Genomic DNA, 27,444 nt, shown 5'->3' with positions numbered 1-27,444 from the left:
CTGGTCTCACTCTCGCCAATCGCCATCGCCTAATGCCCAAATCCCTATTCACACTTCACAGAAATCAGGTATGTAATCCCGAGACCCATATCCTGTTCAGCTGTTCTTTCTTTTCTGATTGTAAGATTGTTGATTGTTGGTGTTGGCGTATTGCACTGCTGCTGCTGTTTTCAGTCAATCCGTTGCCTATTTATGCGTTACTACTGTCTTACTGAGTTTCTTTTTTTAATTTGGCTGTCATTTGTGATTTGGCGATTTTCCAATTTGATTTATAAGTTATGAACTTATAGATTTGGTTATTGTTAAATGAGTTATTGGTTATTGTTCAAATTTTGATTTTGATTTTTTTTTTTTGTTAATTTCAGTTTATAATATTTTCGGCCCCCCTCCCCCAAGTTAATTGTTCAAGCTCCGCTACTGATAGATTCACTGGTAAAAACCTTGAGTTTTTACATAGATGATAAGACTTATTTGGGTTTTGCCGTGTTCCCAAGATTCATGGTTTATAGACTTGAATAGATGCTAGTTTTAGTAATAAAAAGAAATTTAGAATTTAAATGTCGATGTTAGATGCTTGTACTGATATTTAAGGGGTTAAAAAAAATAAAGTTTTATTAGTTACCTATAGCGACACTCAAGTCATAATTTGCATGTGTGAAGACTTGGAGTACTTTCTAATGAAAAGTGTGCTACTGGGGAAATTCGAAACTGGTACGTAGCTTCAAAGTAAAAAATATGCAGTAGGCATGTGATGCATTAAATGCATGAGGCACAAAAGTCCTAATTTGCAGCAACATATACGTATATGTGTGTGAATTGAAGAAGAAGGTTACGGCTCAAAGACCATTCATTTCCTCTTTATTTTTTATTTATTACTCCTCCCACTTACCTTATATAAATCATCACAGAAGAAGGTAACGGCTCAAAGACCATTCTTTTCCTCTTTATTTGTTATTCGTTACTTCTCCCACTTCCCTTATATAAATCAGCACATGCTTACCACGACTCTTTAACTTCTCCCTCACAAATGGATCCGCCTGCAGATCATCAAAACCCCATAGATGACCTCGATCGGTTTCAGTACTTTGATCATCAGGATCTGTTCAGGTATATATAAATGTCACTCATTACACCATCTTTCGCACAGAAAAGTGATTTTGTTTATATTGATCAAAACATGGTTTGATTTTTTTGCAGTGGTGACCTGCTCAACCATCAGGATTTCGAGTTGTCGGAAAAATCGCATGAAGTGCTCGATCAGAATGTTTCCACAGTACTTAACAAAGATCAAAACATCATTTCTAGAAATGAGTTTCATGATCTTGATCCCCTTGAAGACATAAGCTTATGGGATTGTTGGGAGGATGGTAATTTACCATTGGTTAGTTTCAGTGAAGACTGTAAATCCTGTGGTGAGGCTACAGGTAGTTCTAGTGCTGCCACCACTGATCACGGTGACCGGAAGGTGGCAAATAGATTGAGACCATTGGAGTTTGAAGAGATAGCGAAATACTTTGAGATGCCGATAATCATGGCAGCAAAGGAACTAGGGATAGGGTCAACATTGTTGAAGAAAAGATGCAGAGAGCTAAACATAAACAGATGGCCTCATAGAAAACTTAAGAGCCTTCAATCCCTCATTCAAAATGCCAAGGTAAACTACGATAATAACCTTCTATACATTACTCATGCATGTATGCATGCACTTGGTAACCAAAGTAGTTTTGGTATTTTCTAAAATTTTAATTATTAGTTTCTTTATAACATAAACATAGGCCCTAGGCATATGCCACATCGAATCAATTGTTTTACTACGATTTCTGACTTATATTTACATAAACTTAACTCATTGTAAATTTTGTGAACTCACACGAAAAATATATTGCATCTACCTAAAAAAAACTAGGAGTTGGGATTAAAGGAGGAGGTAGAGACGTTACCAGGGCACAAGAAGATGATGGAGAAATTGCCAGGTATGGAATTGACAGAACGAACAAAGAAGCTTAGGCAAGCTTGCTTCAAAGCTATTTATAAGAAGAGAGGACTTAACAATCCTTAGTCCTTACCTTTTCTTTTAGCCATTTTGTTATAATTAGTGGACTTTAATCTACATTGTATGTGTTTTTCTCTTGATAGATTGATACCCTTTTTAGTTTCATTGTGTTTGTCTATTGATTTTTAATGCAGAAAATTTTGTATAGTTTGGGTATTATAGTTTGTATTATGTATTTAGCTATATTCTAGATTGCCGACACGACTACGCTGACGACTCTATACCAGAGGTCTATATAAATAGACTTATGAATTTAGTAGGAATAACTTGATTATAATCTTGTGATTTGTTCCATGTCTGATCCACTCCTAAGATTCACTCGACATGCCCCCAGTTATGTGTAATTAAAATTTTATTAGACTGTTGATCATAATGAGTCTACCCTAAGTCCACAACCAAATAAGGAACATGTCAACTATGAGAATCACGCATATGGACTTGTGAGTTATTTGTAAATTGATTATGGAAATAAAGTTTTTTTTTTTAGACATTGTTGGGTAAAATAATTGTAAAACACTTGTTGGGCCATGGTTAGGAGTGTTGGGCACCTTTTGGGCTTTCCATGGTTACTAAATGTGAAACATGTAGCACTTGCGTGGGCCCCTACAAAACTAAGTTTTCACATTTCTTTCCCACTTCTAGGCCCATTAGGGAACTTAATAGTCCAATGAGTTGGCCATTTTGGAGTGTATCCTTTCGGATACGTTTGATAAGGTTGGGTATTTTGATGGCTCAAAAGTAATGTGAATGACGCGCTTTGGCCTATAGGTTTGGGAACTCTCGCCTTTGGTCCCCAGATAAGCAAACTGGTCCCTCGGTTGATTGGGATGTATACGAATGCTTACCTAGTCAGGACTTTCGGGCTACCGGCACCTCCCCCTTCCAGTTACTACGCGTCCATTACTATGATCCTACCCAACTAGAGTGGATGACTTTGAATTTCCTATGAGCTCTAAGGAATACATATATGTATATACATTTTGTTAAACAACTTGAGTATGTGTGTGATTTTCAGAGAAAGTGGAGAATATTCACAAGTGTATACACACATATAAGTGTCAGGAGTAATACGTATGCACATAAGGGAGCAATTAACACACAAAGGTATTCCTAGGATTTTCTAAGTACGAATTGCATGCAGTTGTGTGTGCATTTTATAAACTAGCATACGAGAGGACCCTAGAGGCTATAGACTAGGTCAAGGCAATTAACCTAATTCCCTATAGTCAAGGGCTCTGATACCAATCTGTCACACCCCGATCCTTGTCGGAATCGATCGAGGCGTGATATATTGTTCAAAGTCTCATGACAACTATGTTATAATATGATTAGATTCAATTAAGTACTAAGTATGCAAACAAGATCCACAACATACAAATACAAATCCAAATATGAACAACATTTATTACATCAAATTTAAATAGTCTTGTGGATTTCTAAGGCACAACCTATTTTTCATCAACTTCATTCTTCAAATCTGCATCATGGGTAAAAACAGGTCAACTACGAGAGTTGGTGAGTAATCTAATTTTAGTAGAGAAAATTGTGAAGTTGAAACCTTTATAATTGGAAATTTGTTTTCTTTTGAAGTCGGCAAACAATTGTATTTGAGATAACGGTTTATAAATCAAAAATTGATTAACAAATGATAACAACAACAATAAGTCATCACCCTATATATACATATGTATATATATATATATATATATATATATATAAATATATATAAGATGGAGCATCTAATCATCATACACACTCAACCACGTGCGATCAATCACCTTAGCGTCCCAAGGCGGGGTGGTCAACCCAATAGCGCTATTATTGTCCATAACGTACCTCAAGAATACAGGCATAGTCATGGAGATTAGACTAAAAATGATAATGCACTACAAGTACATGTAGCGTAAACAAACAATAGTTATACAATTAATGATTCACGTATAAATGTTCCAACAATGTCTCAATTGTGATAAAACAATAAAATGTAGTTGGAACATATTAGAACCACATGATACACCCCAAAAGTATTGAAAATTATAAAATATGGGGTAGATTACTCACATTAGTCCCAAAACGAAATGCGTGTGTCGTACGATAGACGATTCGGGTCAAAATGGCGTAGAACCTAATATAATTAATAGTTTTGGTTTAGGAACTGCTAAACGAGAATGGAGTATTAATACAAATAATTAGACACATATTCTTATATTAGATGAATTAACAATAATTCATTTTGATTATAATATTAAGGTATTTATTTGTTAAATGAATTTTAAATTGAATTACTTACTTTGCATAATTAATTTATATTTTCAATTTAGGCCAGATTTTAATAATTTCTTATTAAAATAATAACTTGCCCAATTATAATTATTTACAGATTTTAACAATTATTTATATGAAATAATCATTAAAATGCATTTTTACATGCTTAAATACTTAGGAAAATAGTTTTAAATAGTAAACAGTATTGAAAAATTATGAAATTATTAGGAAATCATTATTTCATACAATATGAATTACTGTAAAATTTGTATATTTTTCTGAACTGTTTTAGTATTTATTTAATATTTTAATGATTAAACAACACAAAATTCGGGAAAAATAGTAAATGATTCTCAAAACATCTGTAAAATTAACCATAGTTTTATAACATGATGTAGAGCTCATTGTATAAGTTTAAGATATTTGTGACTATGGGAAGTATTTTTTATATATTTCATTATTAATTAATCAATAAAATCACAAATAATAGTAAAAAGTAATATAAATGCATGAAACTTCATATATCATGTTTAATCAGTATATAGGTCATCCCAGAATTTTCTCAGAATTTATTGAATGCAAAAAGTATTTTATGTGAATTATTGCCCTACTTTATTGCAATAATTATAGTAATTCAATAAAAATAAGTTATTTTCTGAAAATTTCCAGAACTTCTTATTTTATTGATGGGACTCTGAGAAAAATCAGGTTTATGCATAAAATGAGTTTTAGATATTTTGGTGGATTTAATTTGTTTCTTGTATGAATATGAAACTTTTAACAACATACCTTGATGAATGCTTCAAGAGGGATGAAGATTTGAGTATAATAGATTGTTCTTGGCTGGAATATGAGTATTTCTTGGATGAATTTCGAGATTGAGAGTGAGAGAAAGAATAGAGAAGGTTTAAGTGGTGAAGAGAATAATGTGTTGGGAGAAAAATGAAAGGAAAGTGGATGGGAGGTGTGAGTGGGAGACCATGGGAATAATCTTTTTGCTTTTGGTGGTCTTCATAATTTCCCACTAACACAAGCATATTTTACATAATTAATATAAGAGTTTTATAAAATTTAAAGTAAAGTTTATAAAAATAGAGTTTTATAAAATTTAATGTAAAGTTTATAAAAATGGAGTTTTATAAAAGATAGGTTATGATTTGATTATAACAATCTACTTTGATTTGAAGTTTAATTATAGCATTCAAGTTTGATTCTTTTAATTTAATTAGAGCATTATACTTTGATTTGATTTTAATATGGTATCATAATTTAATTTGATTATAGTTATAACGTTGTACTATACTATGTTGCTATTAACGTCAATTTATATCGTAGTGGATGAGTTTCGATCCTATTAGCGTCAAGTAATCTTGAGTAGGGTTTGAATGAGATTGCGAGAGGTTTCGTTTGTGATCTTTTTGAGTGTCCGGCTTCGCAACGCAAGGTCCATAGACCCCGTTAAGCCATGATTTAGTGTCCTACACAATCCCGATGATTGTGCAATAGTGTTTTATCGCTTTGGTTCATTGTTTAGCACTGTTAAGGCTAAGGAAAATCAAACACATGAACTTTCCAAATGATGTTTTCTCATTAAAATAGCGAATTGTACAGTGATTACATAACGTAAACCCTATCATACAAGGGTTAATGGAGTTGACCGGTTTGACTAGTTGACTTTGTTTGACTTTGACTTGACCGAAATTTGATGGTTGTCACACTTATGAGATCAAGGGGGAATCAGGAAGATCCAGAGCTTTGGGCACATTTCCACCTTATTGGAGGTATAAAGTTGAACCTTATCTATTCTTTGTGTAGATCTTGATTTTGGTCCATTTTCCTCCATTTTCTAAGCCCTAGTGAGGATGTATTCGGGATTTAGTGTAAGGAATGAGTTTGTGCTTCAGATCTAGGGCTATTGAGGGTTTTTATGGCATAAAGGCGCCCACCTTGTTGCCATAAACACCCCATGCACCTTGTAGACCACCTTTTATGGCTTTTTGAGCCAAGGACCCCATGCATGCGCACCAAGTTTGGAACTTTACGTGTAAATGGACATTAGGACGCCAGATCTATGATTTTGGTGTGTTAAAACCCATTTAAATCGACTGTATAATACTGGTCAAAGATGGACTCGGCGAGTCGTTTTTGGGACTCAGCGACCCAGGGTGTAATGACCACCAAATCCTTTCTGTCGATGGACCAGATGATAGTGTGGAAGGTCCCTCAGTTGTTTAGGCCCTTAAGGGACCTGGGAATCATGGGACTCGATGAGTGGTTAAGCAAACTCGGCGAGTCCAAGGCAATCTACCAATCTTTGAAGATGGACTCGACGAGTTGTGCATACAACTCGGCGAGTCATAGACTGGACACATTCATATGAGAGAGATGAACTCGACGAGTTCAAGGATGAACTCAGCGAGTCGGTTGAAGATGGTCCATATGGTATGATTGAAGGAGAACCCGTCGAGTTCTTGCTAGACTCGACGAGTAGAGTCGGGGGTGGTATCGAGTTAAAGGAGTATGGACTCGACGAGTTGTTAGACCAACTCGGCGAGTCAGGTCAACTGGATGTTGACTTTGAACAATTTTGACTTTGATTGAATTGGGTTGACCCTTGTTAGGGTTGCATCTTCGAATTGACAACTTAGAAGGGTTGTCGTGTAGGGATTGAGGAGTCGAGGAGAGCCAACTTTCACGCCGAGGACATTTCAGACACTACACGACATCGAGGTGAGTTAACTTCCAGTAGAAGTGGGTCTAAGACACCAAGGCCAGGCCACTAGTAGTTGTTTAGTTGAGACGATTGTCTTGCTGATAATTGTCTGGTTTGCTTTGGTTTGATATGTGTGTATGCTAGCATGATGTGTTATATGTGTTAGTATCAGTAGGAGGGAATCATCCCCGATTCGGTCGCTAGGACCGATGGGTAGGTCAGACGCCCCAAATATGTCTGACAGTATGATTATGATATGATATTATATGCTAGCAGTAGGGGTGAAATAGTCCCCGTGATCAATTGAGATAGACCGGAGGGTAGTTGGCACCCCAAAATGGCCAGACACGGGTAGGTCAGCACCCCAGAACGGCTTGACATGGGTAGGTCAGCACCCTAAAATGGCTTGACATGGGTAGGTCAGCACCCCATAACGGTTGACATGGGTAGGTCGGGCACCCCAGAATTGCCCGATAATATGTATGTTGTTTGTTATGTGGTATGATGGGGGAACTCACTAAGCTTTGTGCTTAAAGTTTCAGTTTTGGTTTCAGGTACCTCTTCGTCCAAGGGGAAGGAGCCGGTGGTGTAGCAGCGCATCACACACACACTCACACATGATTCTGCATCGAGTTTTTTGGGATTGTACTCTGATTTTTATTACTGTTGATGATATGGTTTTGAGACACGTAGTTACAGTTTTATAAATTGATATGACATTGGCAATGTTATTGATAAACTATTTCATGAGTCACTTAATTAAAAATGAAATTTTTGGCCTTGAAAATTAGGATGTTACATTGTTATGGATAAAGTTGGAAACTTTATCCATCTATACATCATTTTGATTCAGATCTGAAAGTTGGAGAATTGTACTTAATGGATTAAGTTGAAAAAGATGAACTTTTGGGTCCCTTTAAGATTTAAAGTCTAGATCTTGTTTGTTGGGACCAATCTAATGGATAAAGTTGGAAACTTTATCCATTATAAAGCTATTATGAACTATAAAAATGTGATCTTGGCCCTTCTAACCCTTCCATGCAAGAGTTGTGATGTCTATTGGGTCAAGAACTTAGGGTTTTGGACATTAATCACTTTATAGCCATGCAAAGTCATAAAGTTGGGAACTTTATGACTTAGGACATCATTTTGGCCTTGGATCTGAAGTATGGACGTAAGAGCTTAAACCATTAAGCTCTTAATGGAGTTTTGGACCTTGTGAGGGAAAACCTCGCGTACCTCTAGAGTACGCCCTGCGTTCGGAGTGGACTTTGGGCTTGTTGTATTTTGGGCCTTTTGAGTCACCTGGGACTAATTATTGGTCTAAGGGAGTATTGGGCTTTAGGGTAAGGCTCATATAGGGATTGGGCCCAATTTGGAAAATTGGGCCATAAGTGGGCCTTTGTGGATTATTGGTTTTGGGCCTTTTGGTGCAAGTTGAGTCAGGGGTAAAATGGTCATTTTACCCCAACTTTGGATTATGGATTATGGTTTGGGAACCCAATTGCTAATTGGGTGATATTTTGGTATTGATAGCTTGAGAGGTATTCAGGGCATCAGCTAAGGATTACTTGCAGCAAGCTTCAGCATTCGAGGTGAGTTTCCTCCTGTTTCAACGGGTCGAAGGCACCAATGCCGGCCCGTATTATGGTTATATGTTTTCCGGACTACGGTTCGATGCCGGGCGGTACCCGAGGAATGTTTATATGTATATTACCGGATTACGGTTCGATTTCGGGTGGTGCCCGAGGAATGCTTATATATATATATATATATATATATATATATATATATATATATATATATATATATATATATATATATATATATATATATATATGTTTCCGGACTACGGTCCAATGCCGGGCGGTTCCCGATGTATGTTTATATGTTTTCTGGATTTCGATCTGATGTTGGGCGATGCCCGATGAATGTTTTTATGCTTGATGTTTTCGTGATTCTTGCATGTGTTTGTATTTATATGTTTCCGGATTACAGTCCGATGTCGGGCAATGCCCAAGGAATGTTTGTATGTTTCGAGATTACGGTCCGATGTCGGGCGGGGCCCGAAGAATGTTTATATGCTTATGTTATGTGATTACTCTATGTGTATTTGTTGATATGTTTATATGTATACCGAGCTTTGCTCGATGCTGGGCGGGGCCCGATGAAAGGGCGGGGTCCATGATATGTTAATATGTGATTATGTGTATGGTATGTGGTAGTATGGGGAACTCAGTAAGATTTGTGCTTACAGTTTTCAGTTTTGGTTTTAGATACTTTTGGTAGCAAAGGGAAGAGCCCGGGTTGACTACATTGCACATACCATGATGTTTTAGCCTGGGATGTTTACTCTGATTTTTCTTATATGATACTCTGATTGTGTTGTTTTGGGATACTTGACTTATATTTTAACGAATGATTCGAATATGGTTTTATTAAATGGTTTAAAACGAAATTTTTGGGACCTTATTTTATGGATGTTACGGTTTGGCTAACCAATTGCTAGTAACTAGGGAACCAAAGTGATAATTCCTAGCACGCATATGAATTTCATTACAAAATTTAATCTGGAATGTCCTTTCATTGTACTTCCATCCAGCTGCAACCCTAAATGGACACTGCATTTTTTTATTGTCACTGCTTCCACTACCACACTTAGTTATAACCCTCACTCTATCACTTTTTTCAAAATAAAGCTGGTATCCTCCATGGACTGCATAGTTAGTTAAATCAAACCTGAGTTGAGCAGGTGATTCACAACAATCTCCTAATCGGGGCCTCATCTCTTTCCAGTCAACATTAGGCCTTTTAGTTCCAGAAGTAGAAGCCATCTGTTTCATCAAAAAAAAAAAAAAAAACATCTTGTTAGTTCAAACTTGGAACTCCATACACCATAGACGAAGATAACCACCCTCATAATCATCAATTTCTTGTTTCCATACACATACCTTTCTACTCTACCTTACTTCACCAACGATTTCGAAGCTTCAAATTGCGAAATTGGGGATCGTGAAACCCTTCTCAACGTCAAACCCTTCTCGAATGCATGAAACCATTTATCAGTGATGCTTCGTGAAAGGTGATGGCTAGGCAATATGTTATTGGTGACCAGATGGAACAAGTTACCTGCTCGTCACCGGGTATTAGCTCTCAAGTGATAATTCCACGAAAATATCGTGGTCACAGTAAACAAAAAATTAAATTCAGGGCTTTTCTCAATTTAGTGCCAAAAAAATGGGACTTTAGTGATATTAGTCCTTTAAGGTTAAACCCTATAATTTTTAGTTTTATTTTTTTCAAGCGTTTGCTACCCTATAATTTAGGTTCACAATTGTTTTTGGTTTATGTTTTTTCAGTTTTATGACATAATATATATTATATAAGCCTTAGCATTTAGCAAGTTAACCAAACAAGATTTTTGTAATTAAAGCTATTTTCGTTACAAAAATATATATATAATTAACGTTATTTTAATCAAATCTTGTAATTAACACCATATATATATATATATATATATATATATATATATATATATATATATATATATATATATATATATATATATATAACACTTATTTTAGGTCGGCTGCACGTCTTACACCCGAAATAATCTATATACTTATGTTTACTTAATCGACTATTTTGTTTATTGAAATAACAATCCCTACAAAATACTTAGACAAGCATGAACAATGTGATACCTTAATGAAGTACAAATTTTGTTTTATAAACATCTTTTGGTATATTTTGGTACATTTTGTGCACACATTATCGTCATGCCACTAAATAGAAATAAGATGGTTCATTTTATTCATGTATTTCCATCACATGTTATTGAATTATTTTTTAATCGATACAAATATCAAAAAACTTTCATAACAATTCTCAAAAAACTTCATTAAAATGGTCAACAAACTTTACTATTGATTCATGCCAACTGAGGCAAACACCTAAACTACAAACAAAATTAAAACTCAAGAAACTTTATGAAAATAGATTCATGTCAACTTAGGCAAACTGCCTAAACTACAAACAAAATTAAACTAGTTCAAGATTGAATTTGAAAAAGGGTTTTATTGATTTATTAGTTTTTTAAAAAGTCAAAAGTTTAAAAGGTATTTGAAAGCCTAATAAAAATTTTTGAAAATAATTTTTTACCAACCTAAAAAGTTATTTTTCATAATTCACAATTTTTTGATTTTTTAAAGCATCGTATAACTTATAAAGATGAAAAAAAAACTATAATATCTTCATTAAAATCTAACCCTTTTAGCTTATAACTTAACATTTTTACATAAAATATTATATATAAAAATACTAAATAGTTCTGAATATGTAAGTATATCTTTTTGGTCATTTGACATATATATATATAAGTTAATCCAAACATCTGAAGAAAAAATTATCATCTTATAGCTTTTTGTCATCACATAGCTAAACTAAATATATTTTAATTTTTCATAATTACATAAGCTAATAAGCATTTTTATCAAAGAAATGTCTATTAAGTTCAATAAGCAATCCCAAACACCTTAATATTCTCCAATTTCTTTATAACACCCTTAATTGAGATTTTCGACAGAGAATTTGAAAAAATGTTCCCTAAGCTTGTATTGAAAAGATTAAAAAACAAACTATTCATTGCTTGTAGAGATGATGATGTCTATCTTGATCCTATACGCATTCATGTATCTTTAGTTCAAAATTCCCACTTCATCCTCTTCAACTTCATTTGACTCATTTGGAAGTTTTGGATCAAAACATTCAACAAAGTAACATATTAACAAGTAAATAGGGTTCATATCATTTTCTGCTTCAGTCTAACAGTTAATGTAAGTAAGTTATTATGTTAAAGACCATTGCCACGTAAGATGTGATACAATAAAAAAAATGCCAAAATACATACATGAAGAACAATTAAGTATAATACCCAATCAATAATGAACTTACGACATTAGTTTGTTCGTCGATGCATTTGACCGCTTCCTACACGATGATGGATATAACAAGACACAAGATAAGAAAATCCAATAATTAATATGAATTTGAATCCCAAGCAGTGATATGATGTTGGCGAGTGACAAGATCGTCCGAAATAAAGAGCCTTCAACTCAATAAATGACGTTTATGTTGTCCTTATTAACAATAAAAGACAATAAATGTTTGTTCCATTAGAAAAGATAGAGAATCGGACAATTGGCAACAATATAAAGTTAAAATAAAAAAAGAATATGGATTAATTTGCACTTGCACAATGAATTATACCAAGAACAAAATATCAAATCTATAAGACGAAATTTGTCGTCTCTCCTTCGAAGAGCTTCTATTGTGCCATAATTTACACACACAACGCCACAAATGTGTGAAATAGGAAGGCAAATGAGAAGCCCTTGAGGGAGAGTTAACAACTTTTGCCTCAAGTGAACCCAATAATCTACACACACTACACCGTGGATGTTTGAATTTGGAATGGCTTGGCCATTGACATTTTATAGGAGGTTAAGATTGATGTGGGTGGGGTTTGACTTTGTTGCACAAAGTCAATTCATTGTGGGCTGGAGAATAAAAGATCTTATCTAAATCTTGGTAGTGGATAATACATGTGTCATTACATTTTTTGCCCTATATGGACTTTTTAGCATTTTAGTAAATTGGCAAAAAAAAAAAAGCATAAGGTCTTCAAGGTGAATTCAACCCCAAAGTAGCATAGGACCAAGAGCATCAAGGCATCCAATGGTAATGCTCCTAATCTTCATATCTCAAAATTGGAACAAATTCTTTGATTGCAAAAACACCCAAAAGGGTTTCAAATGTCAATGGGAGAAGCATCTAAAACTGCAACCATATCTTTAATCCACACACCCAAAAACTTTTAAAACATGTTGGGAATATTACATTTCAATTACATTTAATTCAACTACTTGCAAACTAGCTTTGCCTAACAACTAATTATGATGCTTGATCTCATTCCATTAAACTACATACAAAATATGGTGAATGCAAAACAATTTCATCCCCTTTTATCCATCTCCACAACAAGAATAAGTATGAAATAGAAGCAAAAAAGCTTGGTTGAGATGATAGAGTAATGTATCCTTTAATACCAACAAACAACAAAAAAAAGAACCATCATATTAAACAATAAGTAAATGCAGTAAATTAAATTCCATGGGTTGTAAAATGGAATGTTGAAATCCACCGTTTCAAAGGATTTTGTGAATTCCAGTAAAAACCAATTCCCTACTTATTCACAATCAAAAGCAAGATTGGAATCCAATTCCAATTCCATCCAAATCCCACAAGATCCAACAATCCAAGACTTTTTCTTTCTATCTGATCTAACAAATTTCTTTAAAACAAGAACATACAATACACTCCAATTTCCAATAAACACTAAAAAGATTACCACAAATAATCCAATTTATAGTTTCATAGCCATTTGTAGAACCTTACATGTAGCATTGAGAGGAAAACAGAAAGTGCCCCTAGTACATCAACACCACTCAGCTTCACAACAAATGTAAATTACGTATTTGCCCTCTCATTACAAACGAGTCACCTTTTTGCCCCCTTATGACTCAAATCAATGTATAAAGCAATACAATATCAAAACTTACCATCTTTCTCTTGGCTTTCCATCTGGAAACACAGGATCAAGAACTTTTTCTTCATCTTGATTCGCTTCTTTCCTTTGATTCATTTTCACATTTTCATCATCTTCATCAAAATCAGGAGGCATATCATCATCACCAACATCATCGTCATCATCATCATCCATTTCATTACTCACCAACTCATCAAGATCCGACCAATCCTCTTCTTCCACCTCATCCTCTTCATCATCATCACCACCACCACCACCCTCATCACTTTTCACCACACGCCCTCTAAACCTCTGAACAGAAACCAAAGCACGAAGCTTCTCTTTAATAATCAACAACCGATTTTTATCAACCAATTGTGAATCACGATACGCATCTCTTAAAAAGACAGAATCACGGTCTCCTTTTAAAGACACATAAAACATATCAGGGTGTCTTATAAGCATCCCCCTAAGTTGTTGACTGAATCTAAACTCTTCACGAAAATGAGTCAAATGGTCAACTAAAGTTCTTTTTTCAACTGTAAGACTCAAAATCTCGTGTACAACAGCACAAGCATGTTTTTCTTTTTCAGCACTACCAGGTCTTAATGAGGAAAAATCCGAATAAGGTGAGATGAAAGGCATGTCTCTGAATTGAGAAATACGTCTCATTTCACCTTTTGAAAGTTGAAGACCCTTTGGAAGTCTCACTCTGTTGAACTTTGGTGGTCTATCAATGATTAAATCTCTCTTTTCTGCTTCTTTTGCTAGTTTATCTTCTTCTTCAAGCTCTTGAAATGAGACTGCAAGTTCAGGGTCCCAATGTGTTAGCTCTAAAGATGGGCCTCTATCGGTTCTTACAACCCTAAAATACTGTGGGTACCTTTGACAGATTGTGTCACGGAACTCTAATGGAAGGCCAAGATCGTTCTTCAAATGAGCTATCTTTTCTACAAGGATTCTTTTGTCTAATGACATCATTAGTAGTTTTCTTAGTTTAACAACTAACAGATCTTCCATTTCGTTTCTGACCTTCATTTCTTCAAGATATAATCTTTCAGCTTCGGGTGTTAGTTTGAATCTGAGGGAGTAAACCCCTTCTTCTTCGATCTCAAATACACCAGGAAACTTTCTCAACAGTGCGATGAAGCGTCTGCGTTTTTGAAGCCCTAATGCTCTTCTAAACCTACCTAAATCACGAAGTTGCATAACTCTATCGGGTTGACTCAGTAAGATTTTTCTGATTTTCATAACTAGTTTCAGCTTCTTGTCTCTTTGAATCACGTTATCGAAAGGAAGCTCTTTCCTCCTCTTCACTATTGCTTGAATCGGAGAAATACGGACATGGTTTTTCCCAAAATTACCGCCGAAACTCCCCGCTTGTAAATTCAAACTCTTCCCTAAAAACGGTGTCTTTTCAAGTGGTGTTTTAGAAACTGAAACAGGATTCTCCAAGGAAAATCTAGGTTTTTGAATTCGAGATGTTTGGTGTGATATGAAGAAAGGTAAAGTGGTAAGAGATGATGCCATTTGAGGTCAAAATTGCAATAACTTTAGCAAATCACAGAAGAAATTCGTCATGTAGATATGTAGCTATCATTGGAAAGCTAAAACCTTGCAATATATACGCAGTGAGAGAAAGAGAGATTGATGAAATAAGGACTTACCGGCTACCACGTACAATTTGGGATTAGGGTTTATAGAATCTGAAGTTGATATGGGGTTTATGTGATTGCTCTCTCGCCTTATCTTCCACATGAGTCATGAAACCAGATTTTGGGGTATATTACCAATTTATAAAAAAATGTATATTGTACAAAATTAGACCCTCTCTTACGAAAATCACACATATGGCTCCTTATCCTTGCATACAATATTTTATGGATCAAGAGTGCAACAAATAATGACAATACTAGAACTAATTAAGTTGGTAACATAGTTAAAAGATTTGTGTACCATTCATACTATTCATAACGAATCATAAAGAACTTGTTCTAAGACTAACATATTAAGGTCGAGACTCGAGACATATAGAATTATAAGGCACCGTAATAAAAGACACAACAACAAATAAATTAAAATATGACCATATAATTAGTAATTCTTTTCACTTATTCATTTAACCACTGAATGAGAAATTATCATCTAAATAGATATTTATTTCATAACCAACTTATTAGATAAAAATTAAGAGGATCACTCCCCTTCTTATACAACCTTCTAAAATATAAATTGTTGTGTATGACTAAAAAATATTGTATATAAATCACTCCCCTTCTTATAAATTTCGCATGTTAAATTTATGAATTTAATGGAATCATTACTAAATGTTGGCATTGACACTTGATTAGGAGAAAAGTCACAATCACAATATGGATCGTAATACATATATTATAAGTTCAAAGATGAATATGCAGATTTACAAATAGTCCAGGGACCAGTTTTGTATGAAACTCAAAGGGGTTTAAGGGGTTCTCGCTTCTCACTCATCGGTAGATCTTGCCGGTAATAATCGGAGGAAAAACGGCGATGACGAAAATACAAGGCCGGCGAGCAGCGGTTAAGTCCGACCGCCGATCAAGCAGTTCAGTGCCTTCAAATCGCGAGGATTCTTCAAGCCGTGTCATCAACCCTAACAAACGCCTTAGTATGCTCAACACTTTACTCTTCCTGATCGTATCTCCTGCCATTTCAGCATATGTATACCGTATGCTATACGCTTCGAATACGGACCTAGATTCTTCGCTTCCATACGTATACCAACGAGGCTTAGTGAAGACTGACATCAACTACCAAGAAATCCTCACTGTATGCACTTAACTAGCTGAATTGTTCAATTTTTTTTTTCTTCTGAATTTCTATCCTCTAACAGCAAATAGAAAATCATTAGAGCTCAATTATAAAGTAGTTCATTAAATTCCACTGAATTTTTAAGCGTCCGTAAAGAATTTGCCAAGTTCTGTTCTACAATTGCTCTCTGTTGTGAACAAAAGAGTTGTAAATTTCATTATCTTTCTTGTGTTTGTTAATCAATGAAGTGATTCAGGAAAATGCAAAAGTTTCAGAGAATACATCAATTCGGCATTTTCCAAACCCCGTGCTGGCTTACGTTACACCATGGTAACCGACACTTCATTTGATCTATGTGTGTTTGTAGATTTTGGAGATGATAGATAGTTAGATCCACCACTGATTTTCTTTTCATTTTCTCAATTACATCTTCAGTTCAATTGTGCAGGAATTCAAAGGGATATGAACTGGCAAAGGAGTTCAACTCTAAGATTACACACATATCACCAGTGTGGTATGATCTAAAAAGGTACTATTGGATTATGATCATAAACAGCTTGCTTCTATCTTACACATATTCACATTCTCGTGTCTCCTGTTCTTGTAGCCAAGGCGCTGAGTTTGTCCTGGAAGGAAGACATAATGTAGATAAAGGATGGATTTCAGATCTTCGCGTGAAGGGAAAGGCTCTGGTACTTTCACCTCACTTATTTTCACACCAATGCTAAAATTTATGATAGTTAATTTGTCTCATTGTTTCTTGTTTCCATGTTGGCTCATTATTGACAGATTTTACCTAGATTTGTACTTGAAGCTATTCCTATGGACATGCTAAAAAAGAAGAAACAGAGGGCTAAAGTAATTGACCTTATTATAACTGAATGCAAGTAAGCATTTCTGCTGTTTCAACCAATTCTAGTACTTCCATACTTGTCCTTTTACTTAATTTGGTCTTTTATACATGGTTATTTTGACATTACAGGGAGATGGATTTTGATGGCATTGTTCTAGAATCTTGGTCAAGATGGGCTGCATATGGTGTCTTGCATGATCCACACATGCGGAAACTGGTTGGTAAAGTTATTATAGTAAAAAAGTTAATAGGGGAAGTATATGATATCTAAGTTTAATTGTCAATTTTGATTAAATATGTTTACAAAATCAGGCACTGCAGTTTGTTAAAAAATTGGGACAATCCATGCATGCTGTGGGGAATCTGCAATTAGTATATGTTATTGGGCCACCACGTTCTGATAAGGTCCAAGAGTATGATTTTGGGCCTGAAGATCTGCAAAGCTTGAGTGATGACGTGGATGGTTACTCCCTTATGACTTATGATTTCTCAAATCCTCAAAATCCAGGTCCCAATGCACCATTGAAGTGGATCACTTCTACTTTGCAGCTGCTCCTTGGTGGCTCTCAGAATTTGTCTCAAAAAATATTTCTAGGCATCAACTTCTATGGGAATGATTTCGTTCTCCAAGGAGGTATGTGTCTGTGTCGTATCATACATAGTATTATACTTGGAAAATATCATATAAGGGCAAAATATTCATTTTAGGGACCAAAACTGCAACAAAATGAAACCACAGGGGTAAATTTGCAACAAAATCTATTTTTTGGACCAAACTCGTAACAAACAGTCTAGCACAGGGACCAAAGTTGTAATTTACTCAACTTTTTATTAGCATTAGTCCCAAAAGATATGATATGAGAGCAAAACAGTCATTTTACATTGGTTACGGACCAAAACCGCAACAAAATGCAACCATAGGGGCAAATTTGAAACGACTTTTTTTACCAAACCCACAACAAATGATATGGCATTGGGATTAAACTTGTAATTTACGAAAATGAAACCACGTGGATGTATGTGCAAAAAATATCTTCTTTGGAAAAACCCATAACAAGCAGTAGATCACATGATCAAAATTTGTATCAACATTAATCCCATAAAAATATCATATAAGGGAAAATTAGTCATTTTACATGTGTCAGAGGCCAAAACCGCAACAAAATAAAACCATATGACCAAATTTGCAACACAAATCTTTTTTGGATCAAACCTGTAACAAATGGTTCAACACGTGGACCAAACTTGTAATGTATTCAATCTTTTTATCAGCATTGGTACTTCCAACAATTCAACAAACATATAAGGATAAAATAGTCGTTTTACATGTTATAGGGATTAAAACCGCAACAAATTGAAACCACGACAACAATTTTGCAACAAAAGGAAAAAAAAAATATTGGACCAAACCCATAACAAACAGTACAGAGTATAGAGAAAGTATAGAGACTGAAGTTATAATTTACTCAATTTTGTAAATAGTCCAATATATGTCAAACACAGGACAATCCGTGAATAAATGGTTGAATAAATGGTTGGTGTTTTGACTTTTGTGTTATTTGAAGGAGGTTTGGGTGGTGGTGCAATTCTTGGAAGAGACTATCTTTCTTTACTGGAAAAGCATAAGCCAGAATTGCAATGGGAGAAGAAAAGTGGGGAGCATTTTTTCTTGTATTCTGATGAAAATAATAATAATAATAATAATAATAACATTGTGAAACATGTTGTGTTCTACCCATCACTTATGTCCATTGCAATGCGGTTGGATGAAGCTCGTTCATGGGGTGCTGGTGTTTCCATTTGGGAAATCGGTCAAGGTTTAGATTATTTCTTCCATCTTTTGTAACTTACTTAGATCTTCTAGTTTCAAACTTTAGGATAAATATTTAATCCATTTTTATTATAATATCCTCATCTTTTGTTTTAGATTCATGTATAATGATTTTCATCTCAAATTCCATTTCTCTATTGTGGTTTAAGATTTAAGGTTTAGGGTTAGATACAAGTCACTGTAATTTGTGTATCATTTTGACCGGATGAGACTAAACTAGATAGTAATAAATACTACATTAAATACATTTATTGATGTTTTTTGTCAAGTTTTTATCATTACATTGAACGTGTTGCTCATTGAAGATGATTTTTTAGAAATATCTTATTGAATTAAGCATATTGATGCATGTATCGTACATGGCCTAATAATACAAATAGAAATCAAGAATTCATGTAGTACGCCTAGTACATGTAGTACAAGTTCACATGGACTGATTGCAACATCTGAGATTTTACAAGAGGATTAGATTAGAGTGGACTAAGAGCATATATAATAAAAGTTTTTTTGATTGAGATTTTGCAAAAACTAACTAAAACCAAATAACACACTTAACTTCCAAAAAGTGTCCTAAAAAAAGGATGTTTCCAAAACTGATCAATGAGTTCATAGAAGGGCTTCTGCGGACTCGTCGTCACTGCGGATTTGATTTTGTACTACAAACTCATGTTAACTGTCAAAAATAGGGATTTTTTTCTTAATTTCACGTGTGTTTCCATACATCAGTCCGTAATACCCTCTGTGGAATGATATTCCGTACTGCGAACTGAACAATATAAATCCTTAAAAATCATATTTTTGTTCTGGAAAATTAATAGTGACTTTGGTTTAAAAAAACTTAAAAGGAACCCGACATAAGTATTACGAACCTCACATACGTACTATACTGTGAACATAGACATTCGTACTCTGAACCTAATAGTATGCTCAAACTATCTATATAAATTATGTAAAATCAAACAAATGACAATCGATTGTTGTGGAAGTTCTTCGATTAAATCCAACACATGACAAAGTGTGATTGTGAAAGTTTAGCGATTATAAGGACCTCAATGACCCGTAATAACCCGGGAAGAAAAATTTATGCTTGTCCAAAAATGGTATGATGTTTTTCATTTTTTTTTTCTCTCTTATTCTCGTTGATCTGAAACAATTGTTTCAAAAATTTCACATGGACCAAAGTGTTGTTTATTTGTTGTGTTAGTGATGAAAAAGGTCATAACAATTTTCCATTGGTTAGGCCGATCTTGAAAGGTCAAATAGGAAGTTGGAGATTTGCTTAGTTAGGAGTTGGGGTTTTGTTTTTGGATGTAATTATCTATAAGTTGTAGTTTTGACTTCGATTGTGTTTTTATATTTAGGGATTATGTTAGTTAGATATGGATTAGTTTGTGAAAAAAACTAAAAGTGTAATATTTAGACGTCAAAACACCTTGATGTATTCACCATACGCTACGTGCGTTTGATATTTTTCGTTTTCTTGCATGAAACTCTTCAATTGAAATCCAATGGGTTATGCATAATAATGTTATGATCTAAAAATATATAGATATAATCTTTAAAAGAATTAATTTTACCTTTTAAAAAGGGTTAACGTCACATCTTGTTGTTTTTTACCCGCCATATCGATGCAAACTTTTACCGAAAGAAAAAGTTGTTTATAAATTAGAAAAAAAAAAAAAAAAAAAAAACAATAGTTCATATTAAGATATGATTAACTTTGATAGAGTAATGAAATGTATGCATCAAACAAAGTAGTTATTAAAAACGATATTAATATATCAATTTATTGAACTTTATAGACTTGAAACGTTTATAAACTTTGATTATAAAGTTTGTGTGTTGAAAGTCAACACCCTTTAAGCTAATTTTTTCACCTTCATGGCATGATACGATTTCTCCACCATACAAAACACTTCCATCCATATAACTCAAAACATGATCATCAAAGCTTCTGATCCTGACTTGCCACATGTCACTCATTCATTGGAACCTTTCTCAAATTTCCTTCCACCTCAGCACGTCCACCCATATTACACCCTCCAGATTCCAGAACAACCCAGAAATTAAAACAGCATTCTCATGGTGATTAGCCAACTTTCATCAATTTGTTCTTGAGTTCTTCACATCAAGGATTATGCTATGGAAGCCCTCAATGCTGTTGTGTTAAAACCCATTTCCGTACTTAAACCAGAACCCAAAAAACAATCATCGTTCCCCACAATTCACCATCTTAAAATCTCAAAACCCCAATTCCATGGCAGTAGTCTAGTGCTTATATCCTCTGTTTTCAATTCTGCTATCGCAAAAGCACTTACGTATGAAGAAGCACTGAATCAATCAACAACTTCTGATTCGTCATTCTCAGCACCTGATTTGGATATCAGCGGTGTTTTCGATGGTATAATCAATTTCGCTACTGAGAATCCTCTGGTGTTAGCTGGTGGCGCCGCCGCTTTAGTTTTGCCGTTAATCCTCTCTCAAGTATTTGCGAAGAGTAAGCCATGGGGGGTTGAAACTGCGAGAATTGCGTATGGGAAATTGGGCGATGATGAAAATGCTCAATTGCTTGATATTAGGACTGCTTCTGACATTAGGGCAGGGGGTAGTCCAGACATTAAGGGTTTGAAGAAGAAGCCAATTAGGATTGCTTATAATGGTGATGACAAACCAGGGTTCTTGAAGAAGCTTTCCTTGAAGTTCAAAGAACCAGAGAACACCACATTGTTTATTTTGGACAAGTAAGGCAGAATTGAGAATTCCCCCATCTTTCTTTAAATGATTTAGGTTTTCAAGATCTAAAATTTATGCTAAATGTATGTTGAAAGCCAGATTCGATGGGAGCTCTGAACTTGTTGCAGAATTGGTGACTGTTAATGGCTTCAAAGCTGCTTACGCTATAAAAGATGGAGCAGAAGGGCCACGTGGATGGGCGGTTTGTTAATCACATTCTTTTATTTCTTGAAATCTAGTATTTGATTTTTTTATGGTTTTATTTGATAAATTTGTATACAGAACAGCAGTCTTCCATGGATATTACCACAAAAATCTTTCGCTTTTGACTTTGGCAGTGTGACAGATGCATTCGATGGCTTGCTTGGTGTACGTATTTCAATTCTCACATATAAACGAATTTTATTGTTTTTCATTTTCTTCTTTAAAATTCTCTATTTTGCAATTCCTGTTGTTTTGTAAGCAAAGATCTTGAATTGCAATGGTTTCCACTTTCCAGGATGGTTCTGAGGCTGTATCCGTAATTTTTGGCCTCGCGGTGGCTACTGGACTAGGTTTGTTAGCATTTACCGAGGTAAGTAGCTTCATAACAATGTCTCTACTCTCCTTGATTTGTTTGATATAGATCTTACTTTTTTTTTTTCCTATTACAAAATTTACTTTCCAAATATAGCAGTCTCATCGAAAGAGAAAACCATCTCACTATTATAATTGGGTTTGATTTTTCCAAGTATAATGTCCTTATAATAAAAAAAATTTGGAAGTATAATACTATAATAATCTGGTAGAGTTCATGCCCTAGTAAGAAAAGATTGAAACTACAAAATTGTCAAACAAATAAAGGCCAAATTACAGAAAATCCACTACATTTTGGACACTTTTTCAGTTTAACCACTTATGCTCTATTTTTTCCAATCAAACCATAATTACCCATTTTGAAGTGATATAACAAGTCAAAAATGGTTAATTTGGAAAATTACCGATGAAACCAGATATAAAAATTTACTCAAAATGGTTAATCTGGAAAAACGTCTGAAACTTTTATGGTTTGATTAGAAAAAAACGAAATAAAAGTACATTGCTATTTATTGCATTTAGCCCTTTCGATTTTTGAATTCTGTTTGTGTAATTTTAACTAAATTCAGGTTGAGACGATACTCGAGGTCTTGGGTTCTGCTGCTTTGGTGCAACTTGTCACCAAGAAGCTACTCTATGCCGAGGTCATTTTTTTCATCTAATTTAAAGCAAAATCTTTTGGAAATTACATTTTTGCCCTTGTAGGTTATGTTGTTTAAAGATTTGTTTACGAAATTTTCCATGATAGGATCGGAAAAAAACTCTAAAAGAAGTTGAGGAATTCTTGACTGTGAAAATCGGGCCCCAAGATATTCTAAATGATATCAAGGTACTTCAACTATATATATATATATATATATATATATATATATATATATATATATATATATATATATATATATATATATATATATAAACACATTTTTCTTTTTTTAATTATAACCAAATGATTTAACAAAATTCAGGACATTGGGAAAGCTCTTCTACCACCCTTGTCTAGCAAATCACTTCCTGCAGCCACAACAACTACGGAAGAAGCTGTTGTGGAGTCCACTAACTCTGCGCCACCGGAAGTACAACCAGAAGCAGCACCACCAGCAGAGCCAACTCCACCAGTGGTACAAGCAGTAGCAGCAGCACCAGCACCAGTAGAGTCAACTCCAACGGTCAACGCTGTCTCTAAAACAGAAGTCAAAGAAGAAGTGGTTTCTAAACCACCACGTGCACTTTCACCATATCCATATGTAAGTTTCCTAAATTCACCTTTAGCTGTTGGATCCACCAAACACATAACATTTGATGACATGTTGAACTGTGTTTTACATGCATTGGACTAGGCTTAAGACAACGACTCATGTTAGTGGGACAAAAATTACAGTTTCGTGTCTCATCTAAAAAGGTGGGACATGGATGAAACTGCAATTTTTTTGTCCCACTCATAAAATGGATCGAGACAAAAATTGCAATTTTTTGTCTCTAAAAAAGTGGGACAAAATGACAACTTTTTGTCCTACCCAATAAGGTAGGACATAGACTTCCCTCTTGATCTTTCCAACTGTGCAAAAGACGTAAATGTCCTCCTTGTCCATTGAAAATAAAGTTTCAATGTTTGGATCCCAAATGATGAAACACATAATATCCTTGAAGGGTTTTTCAAGATCATGATTTAAATTAAAGGATTTTGCATAGGTCAAAAGAGCAAATTTGACCTGACTACACTCATATATATTGTTGATAGATTTCAATATTGCTCAACTCAAAACGACAAGAATCTAATTACTTCTGAATGTTTCTGATTAAAGAAATGTTTTAAGAACCAAATTTTAGCCTATAATGTTTGACTATTGTCGATAAAGCTTCAATCTTTTTTATCCAAACTGCTGAAAATCAAAATACCCTTCAAAGATTTTGATTAAAGAAACGATTTAAGCACTCCATTTTTTTCTTTAAATGCTGCTGACTGTTTTTGTTTTTGTTTCGCTTTATGTTGTCATATTGCAGTATCCCAATTTCAAGCCTCCGACATCTCCTACTCCTTCAAGGCCATAGTTTTTTGCCACACTTTCGTGTTAAAATTCATCAAACATCAATCTTTTATGGAACAAGTATTCGTCTGGGAATTCCTGGAGCCTAGTTATGAGCGATAAGTCATTAATGGTGGTGACATCATTATATGTTTGCATCGAGGTTTGTGTGTATGTACTTTTCAATGATGGATTAGATTATTGATACTTGTATTTGGGGTTTGTTTGGATTCAATTAGCACAAGTTGCTTTGAAGATCTTGGAAACCCTGGGATGAAAATGAAATGGGAGTTAGATTGAAGTTATTAAACCCTAATTTATGTCAACTATATTGTTGTTCATTTCATGTATGATAGGAGCTTTCATGCATACGTGTGTACTATTATTTTTTTCTTATTATTTTTCTAGAGTACATCTAAATATGTTGCAATTTTGGCATTGATTCTGTTTTTTTATTTTTTTAATATATATTTAGAACCAATTTATTGATGAAAATTAAAAAACATAGCCTAATTTCTACACCTCAAAAATACAGAAATCCACATCAATCACACACAACCAGTTTCTGATACAATTCTCCAGATATAGCAGCTTCCATCCTATCCTCAGGATTCAAACCCCCATCACCTCCTTTCGCATCACTCTTATCAGCTACATCCTCCGGTTTAATCACCCCTCCTTCTTCGAGAAACAAAGTCAACAAATTCTTCGAAAACCCACTAAGTAGCGCCACCCCTTTCCGGCCACCAGTCACCGGAGTACTCGATGAATCTCTAAGATTCCAAAACACAATCTCCGGCACCTTCTCATACCCACAACTCTTAAACTTCCTCTCTATCGCTTCATAATCAGTCTCCCATGGATCATCGGACGCCTGATCGAACTCCATATCGCTAAAAACAAACACCCTTTCCACCATTTTATCTTCCCCCAACTTTCCTTTCACACCCACTTCCAACATTCTGTCAAAAACTTTCTGAAAATTGGTGTTGAATCCGGCAGCCATGTTTCTAATGAACTCTGTTTTTGACCGGAGGTTACCACCTTCGATTCGGTGGAGCTCCGGCAACTCGCTGAAGGTGATGACGTGACCCTTCCATGGTTCTGCGGAAACTTCTGACACTAATAAGCCGAGAGCCACTGAGACCTCCATTGGTGTACCTGACATGCTGCCGGAGACGTCACAGACTGCTATGCAGTTTGTGAGTTTACCCTTCTTTGATAAATCATCAACCATTCGCTTCCATTGAAGCTCGGCTACTATGGCTGCTCCACTACCTCGATTTAAAGATCCGATGATTTCGTGGGGGAGTAATGCTCCGGCGGCGATCTTTGCATCGCCGGTGGTCACGTTTTGTAGATACTCACGGAAGCGTGCATTGTCTCGGTGTAAGAATATGTCGGTGTAGTTTTTCATGGCTATGGAAGCTACTCTGTCGTAGGTAATGGAGCTCCATTGCTTTGCGCTCATGTAAACTTCAGGTAATTTTAAGGCGTTGCGAAGAGGAACGAGAACTTGTTTCCTGAATCGATTTTTGATTTTGAAGACGTAATTAGCGTCATCGAGACCATCGAATTCAGGATCAGAATTTCTAGGGTAAATTATTCTAGCAATTGATTCACAAATCAGTGTGGCGTTATCATATGAAGAATCAACCGTAGGGCACCATTTTGCAGCTAAACTGATTTTGGTACAATCATCGGAATTCAACGATTGAATATCAGATTGTAAACGATCAGCGAAGAAACTCGATACCTGATCGTGTAAGAGCTTGTAATCTGGATCTGAATTGTATCTATTATGTGCTTTTTCAGCCATGGCGGATAGCTTTTCTTTCCTAGATGCTTTTGCTCTCTCTTGCTCTGCCTTCATCTGTACTCTATTTGCTTCGATCCGTTGCTCTCGAGGGACCTTTTCCCTTTTCGCTTTCATCTCATCGTCGCCATTGTTCTTGTTCTTCTTCTTTTTCTTCGAGAGGAAGTATCGCTTCCGTGATTCACCTTTTCCTTTCACCGATTTCTTCGAAATCCACTCGGATTTCGCAATTCGACGCACTTCAGGACCTTGGATCAGCCTGTAGAGGATCTCTAACAAGTCCTTGAAGTAACCGAACTGAACCAGAAGCGGAATATTCGAAGCTAAGGTCTTCGGGTGGTGGCTATGGAGCCAGAGCGCCGCCGTGTAAAAGCTCTCTTTGTCCGATTTTCCACTACCGCGTACGGCTCTGAGATTACATACGAGTTTTAGCGTAGTCAGTGGATTGTGATTCCATGCCACTTGTAGCCGACGGATCAGATCTTCCGGCGGAGTGTCCGGTACGACGTGGAAGAAGAAGTCGAGGCAGGGGTTTTCAGATGACAAGTAGGTGGCGGAGTTGTTCTCGGTGAAGCTTATACGAGGTTGGACATCAAAAAAGAATTCGCTTGTGTCGTCTGTCATGGCGTCGTCGAGAATATTCTCCCTGTCGTTGGAGGTGTTTTCCGGCGAGGACATCGGAGAGCACTCATTGGAAGCCATGTGTGATTTTGAGAAGGCATATACTGATGACTCTGCGTTTGATATACTACGTGTAGCCAAATCAAAGTAAACAATAATACTAAATGTCAGTTGTATTTGATTATCGTTGACAAAAGCAGTATTATTTTATTTTCTTCTTAGTTATATATTTTAGAAATAATAATAATAATTGTATCATTAAAAGATCAAATGAAGTGTATGAATTTTATTAATAGATTGTTATACATAAAAAAATTTGATCTTATTGTCATAACCTTCCAAAGGAAGCTTTTTTAAGAAAATATTATTAATAATAAATGTCATGATTTTTAGATTTTTACCATATGATTTGAGATAAACTAACTATTATATACCTATGATTTTTATCGTATAAATTAAGGTTGTCAAGATCGGGATAGAATCGTTTTTGGGTTTGCAAAATCGGGATCGGGATCCTAAGATCCCACAAAATAAATTTTAATTTTAATTTATAATTTTTAATAATTAAAAATATTTCAAACAT

General features: G+C 35.1%; 4 protein-coding genes across 4 annotated transcripts; 2 read left to right on the top strand and 2 right to left on the bottom strand.

Moving 5' to 3' along the window:
- Positions 1–13,414: 13,414 nt before the first annotated feature.
- On the bottom strand, positions 13,415–15,383 carry WTF1 (Ubiquitin carboxyl-terminal hydrolase family protein). The gene has a single exon (XM_079087149.1). The coding sequence runs from the start codon at positions 15,145–15,147 to the stop codon at positions 13,648–13,650; it is 1,500 nt and encodes a 499-aa protein (XP_078943275.1). The 5' UTR covers positions 15,148–15,383; the 3' UTR covers positions 13,415–13,647.
- A 683-nt stretch (positions 15,384–16,066) lies between these two features.
- Positions 16,067–19,186, top strand: LOC145167881 (Glycosyl hydrolase superfamily protein). Its single transcript, XM_079087148.1, has 8 exons — positions 16,067–16,425; positions 16,664–16,737; positions 16,856–16,936; positions 17,015–17,099; positions 17,197–17,294; positions 17,390–17,477; positions 17,573–17,894; positions 18,826–19,186. Exons 1-8 carry the CDS (start codon positions 16,147–16,149, stop codon positions 19,104–19,106), a joined length of 1,308 nt encoding a protein of 435 aa, XP_078943274.1. The 5' UTR covers positions 16,067–16,146; the 3' UTR covers positions 19,107–19,186.
- Positions 19,187–21,131: 1,945 nt separating this feature from the next.
- On the top strand, positions 21,132–24,793 carry TROL (thylakoid rhodanese-like protein). Its single transcript, XM_079087147.1, has 8 exons — positions 21,132–21,832; positions 21,924–22,026; positions 22,107–22,193; positions 22,324–22,398; positions 22,970–23,044; positions 23,149–23,229; positions 23,366–23,644; positions 24,402–24,793. Exons 1-8 carry the CDS (start codon positions 21,234–21,236, stop codon positions 24,447–24,449), a joined length of 1,347 nt encoding a protein of 448 aa, XP_078943273.1. The 5' UTR covers positions 21,132–21,233; the 3' UTR covers positions 24,450–24,793.
- Positions 24,794–24,846: 53 nt separating this feature from the next.
- On the bottom strand, positions 24,847–27,010 carry LOC145167879 (uncharacterized). Its single transcript, XM_079087146.1, has one exon. The coding sequence runs from the start codon at positions 26,940–26,942 to the stop codon at positions 24,969–24,971; it is 1,974 nt and encodes a 657-aa protein (XP_078943272.1). The 5' UTR covers positions 26,943–27,010; the 3' UTR covers positions 24,847–24,968.
- Between the last annotated feature and the right edge of the window lie 434 nt (positions 27,011–27,444).

This window comes from Lactuca virosa, chromosome 3, assembly GCF_052849685.1.
Source record: "Lactuca virosa cultivar CGN04683 chromosome 3, Lactuca_virosa_CGN04683_v6, whole genome shotgun sequence".
NCBI classification, from domain to species: domain Eukaryota; kingdom Viridiplantae; phylum Streptophyta; class Magnoliopsida; order Asterales; family Asteraceae; genus Lactuca; species Lactuca virosa.
Note: the sequence above shows the minus strand (reverse complement) of the source record. Positions and strands in the feature narration are given on the sequence as shown.

What these genes read in the sequence shown, in the direction of transcription:
- TROL (XM_079087147.1), top strand. Translation starts at nt 21,234, where the DNA reads ATGGAAGCCCTCAATGCTGTTGTGTTAAAACCCATTTCCGTACTTAAA. An exon ending in ACATTGTTTATTTTGGACAA is followed by an intron (nt 21,833 to 21,923) that starts GTAAGGCAGAAT and finishes GTTGAAAGCCAG; the next exon opens with ATTCGATGGGAGCTCTGAAC. An exon ending in ATATTCTAAATGATATCAAG is followed by an intron (nt 23,230 to 23,365) that starts GTACTTCAACTA and finishes AACAAAATTCAG; the next exon opens with GACATTGGGAAAGCTCTTCT.
- LOC145167879 (XM_079087146.1), bottom strand. Translation starts at nt 26,942, where the DNA reads ATGGCTTCCAATGAGTGCTCTCCGATGTCCTCGCCGGAAAACACCTCC.
- WTF1 (XM_079087149.1), bottom strand. Translation starts at nt 15,147, where the DNA reads ATGGCATCATCTCTTACCACTTTACCTTTCTTCATATCACACCAAACA.
- LOC145167881 (XM_079087148.1), top strand. Translation starts at nt 16,147, where the DNA reads ATGACGAAAATACAAGGCCGGCGAGCAGCGGTTAAGTCCGACCGCCGA. An exon ending in GTGTGGTATGATCTAAAAAG is followed by an intron (nt 16,937 to 17,014) that starts GTACTATTGGAT and finishes CTGTTCTTGTAG; the next exon opens with CCAAGGCGCTGAGTTTGTCC. An exon ending in ATCCACACATGCGGAAACTG is followed by an intron (nt 17,478 to 17,572) that starts GTTGGTAAAGTT and finishes TTACAAAATCAG; the next exon opens with GCACTGCAGTTTGTTAAAAA.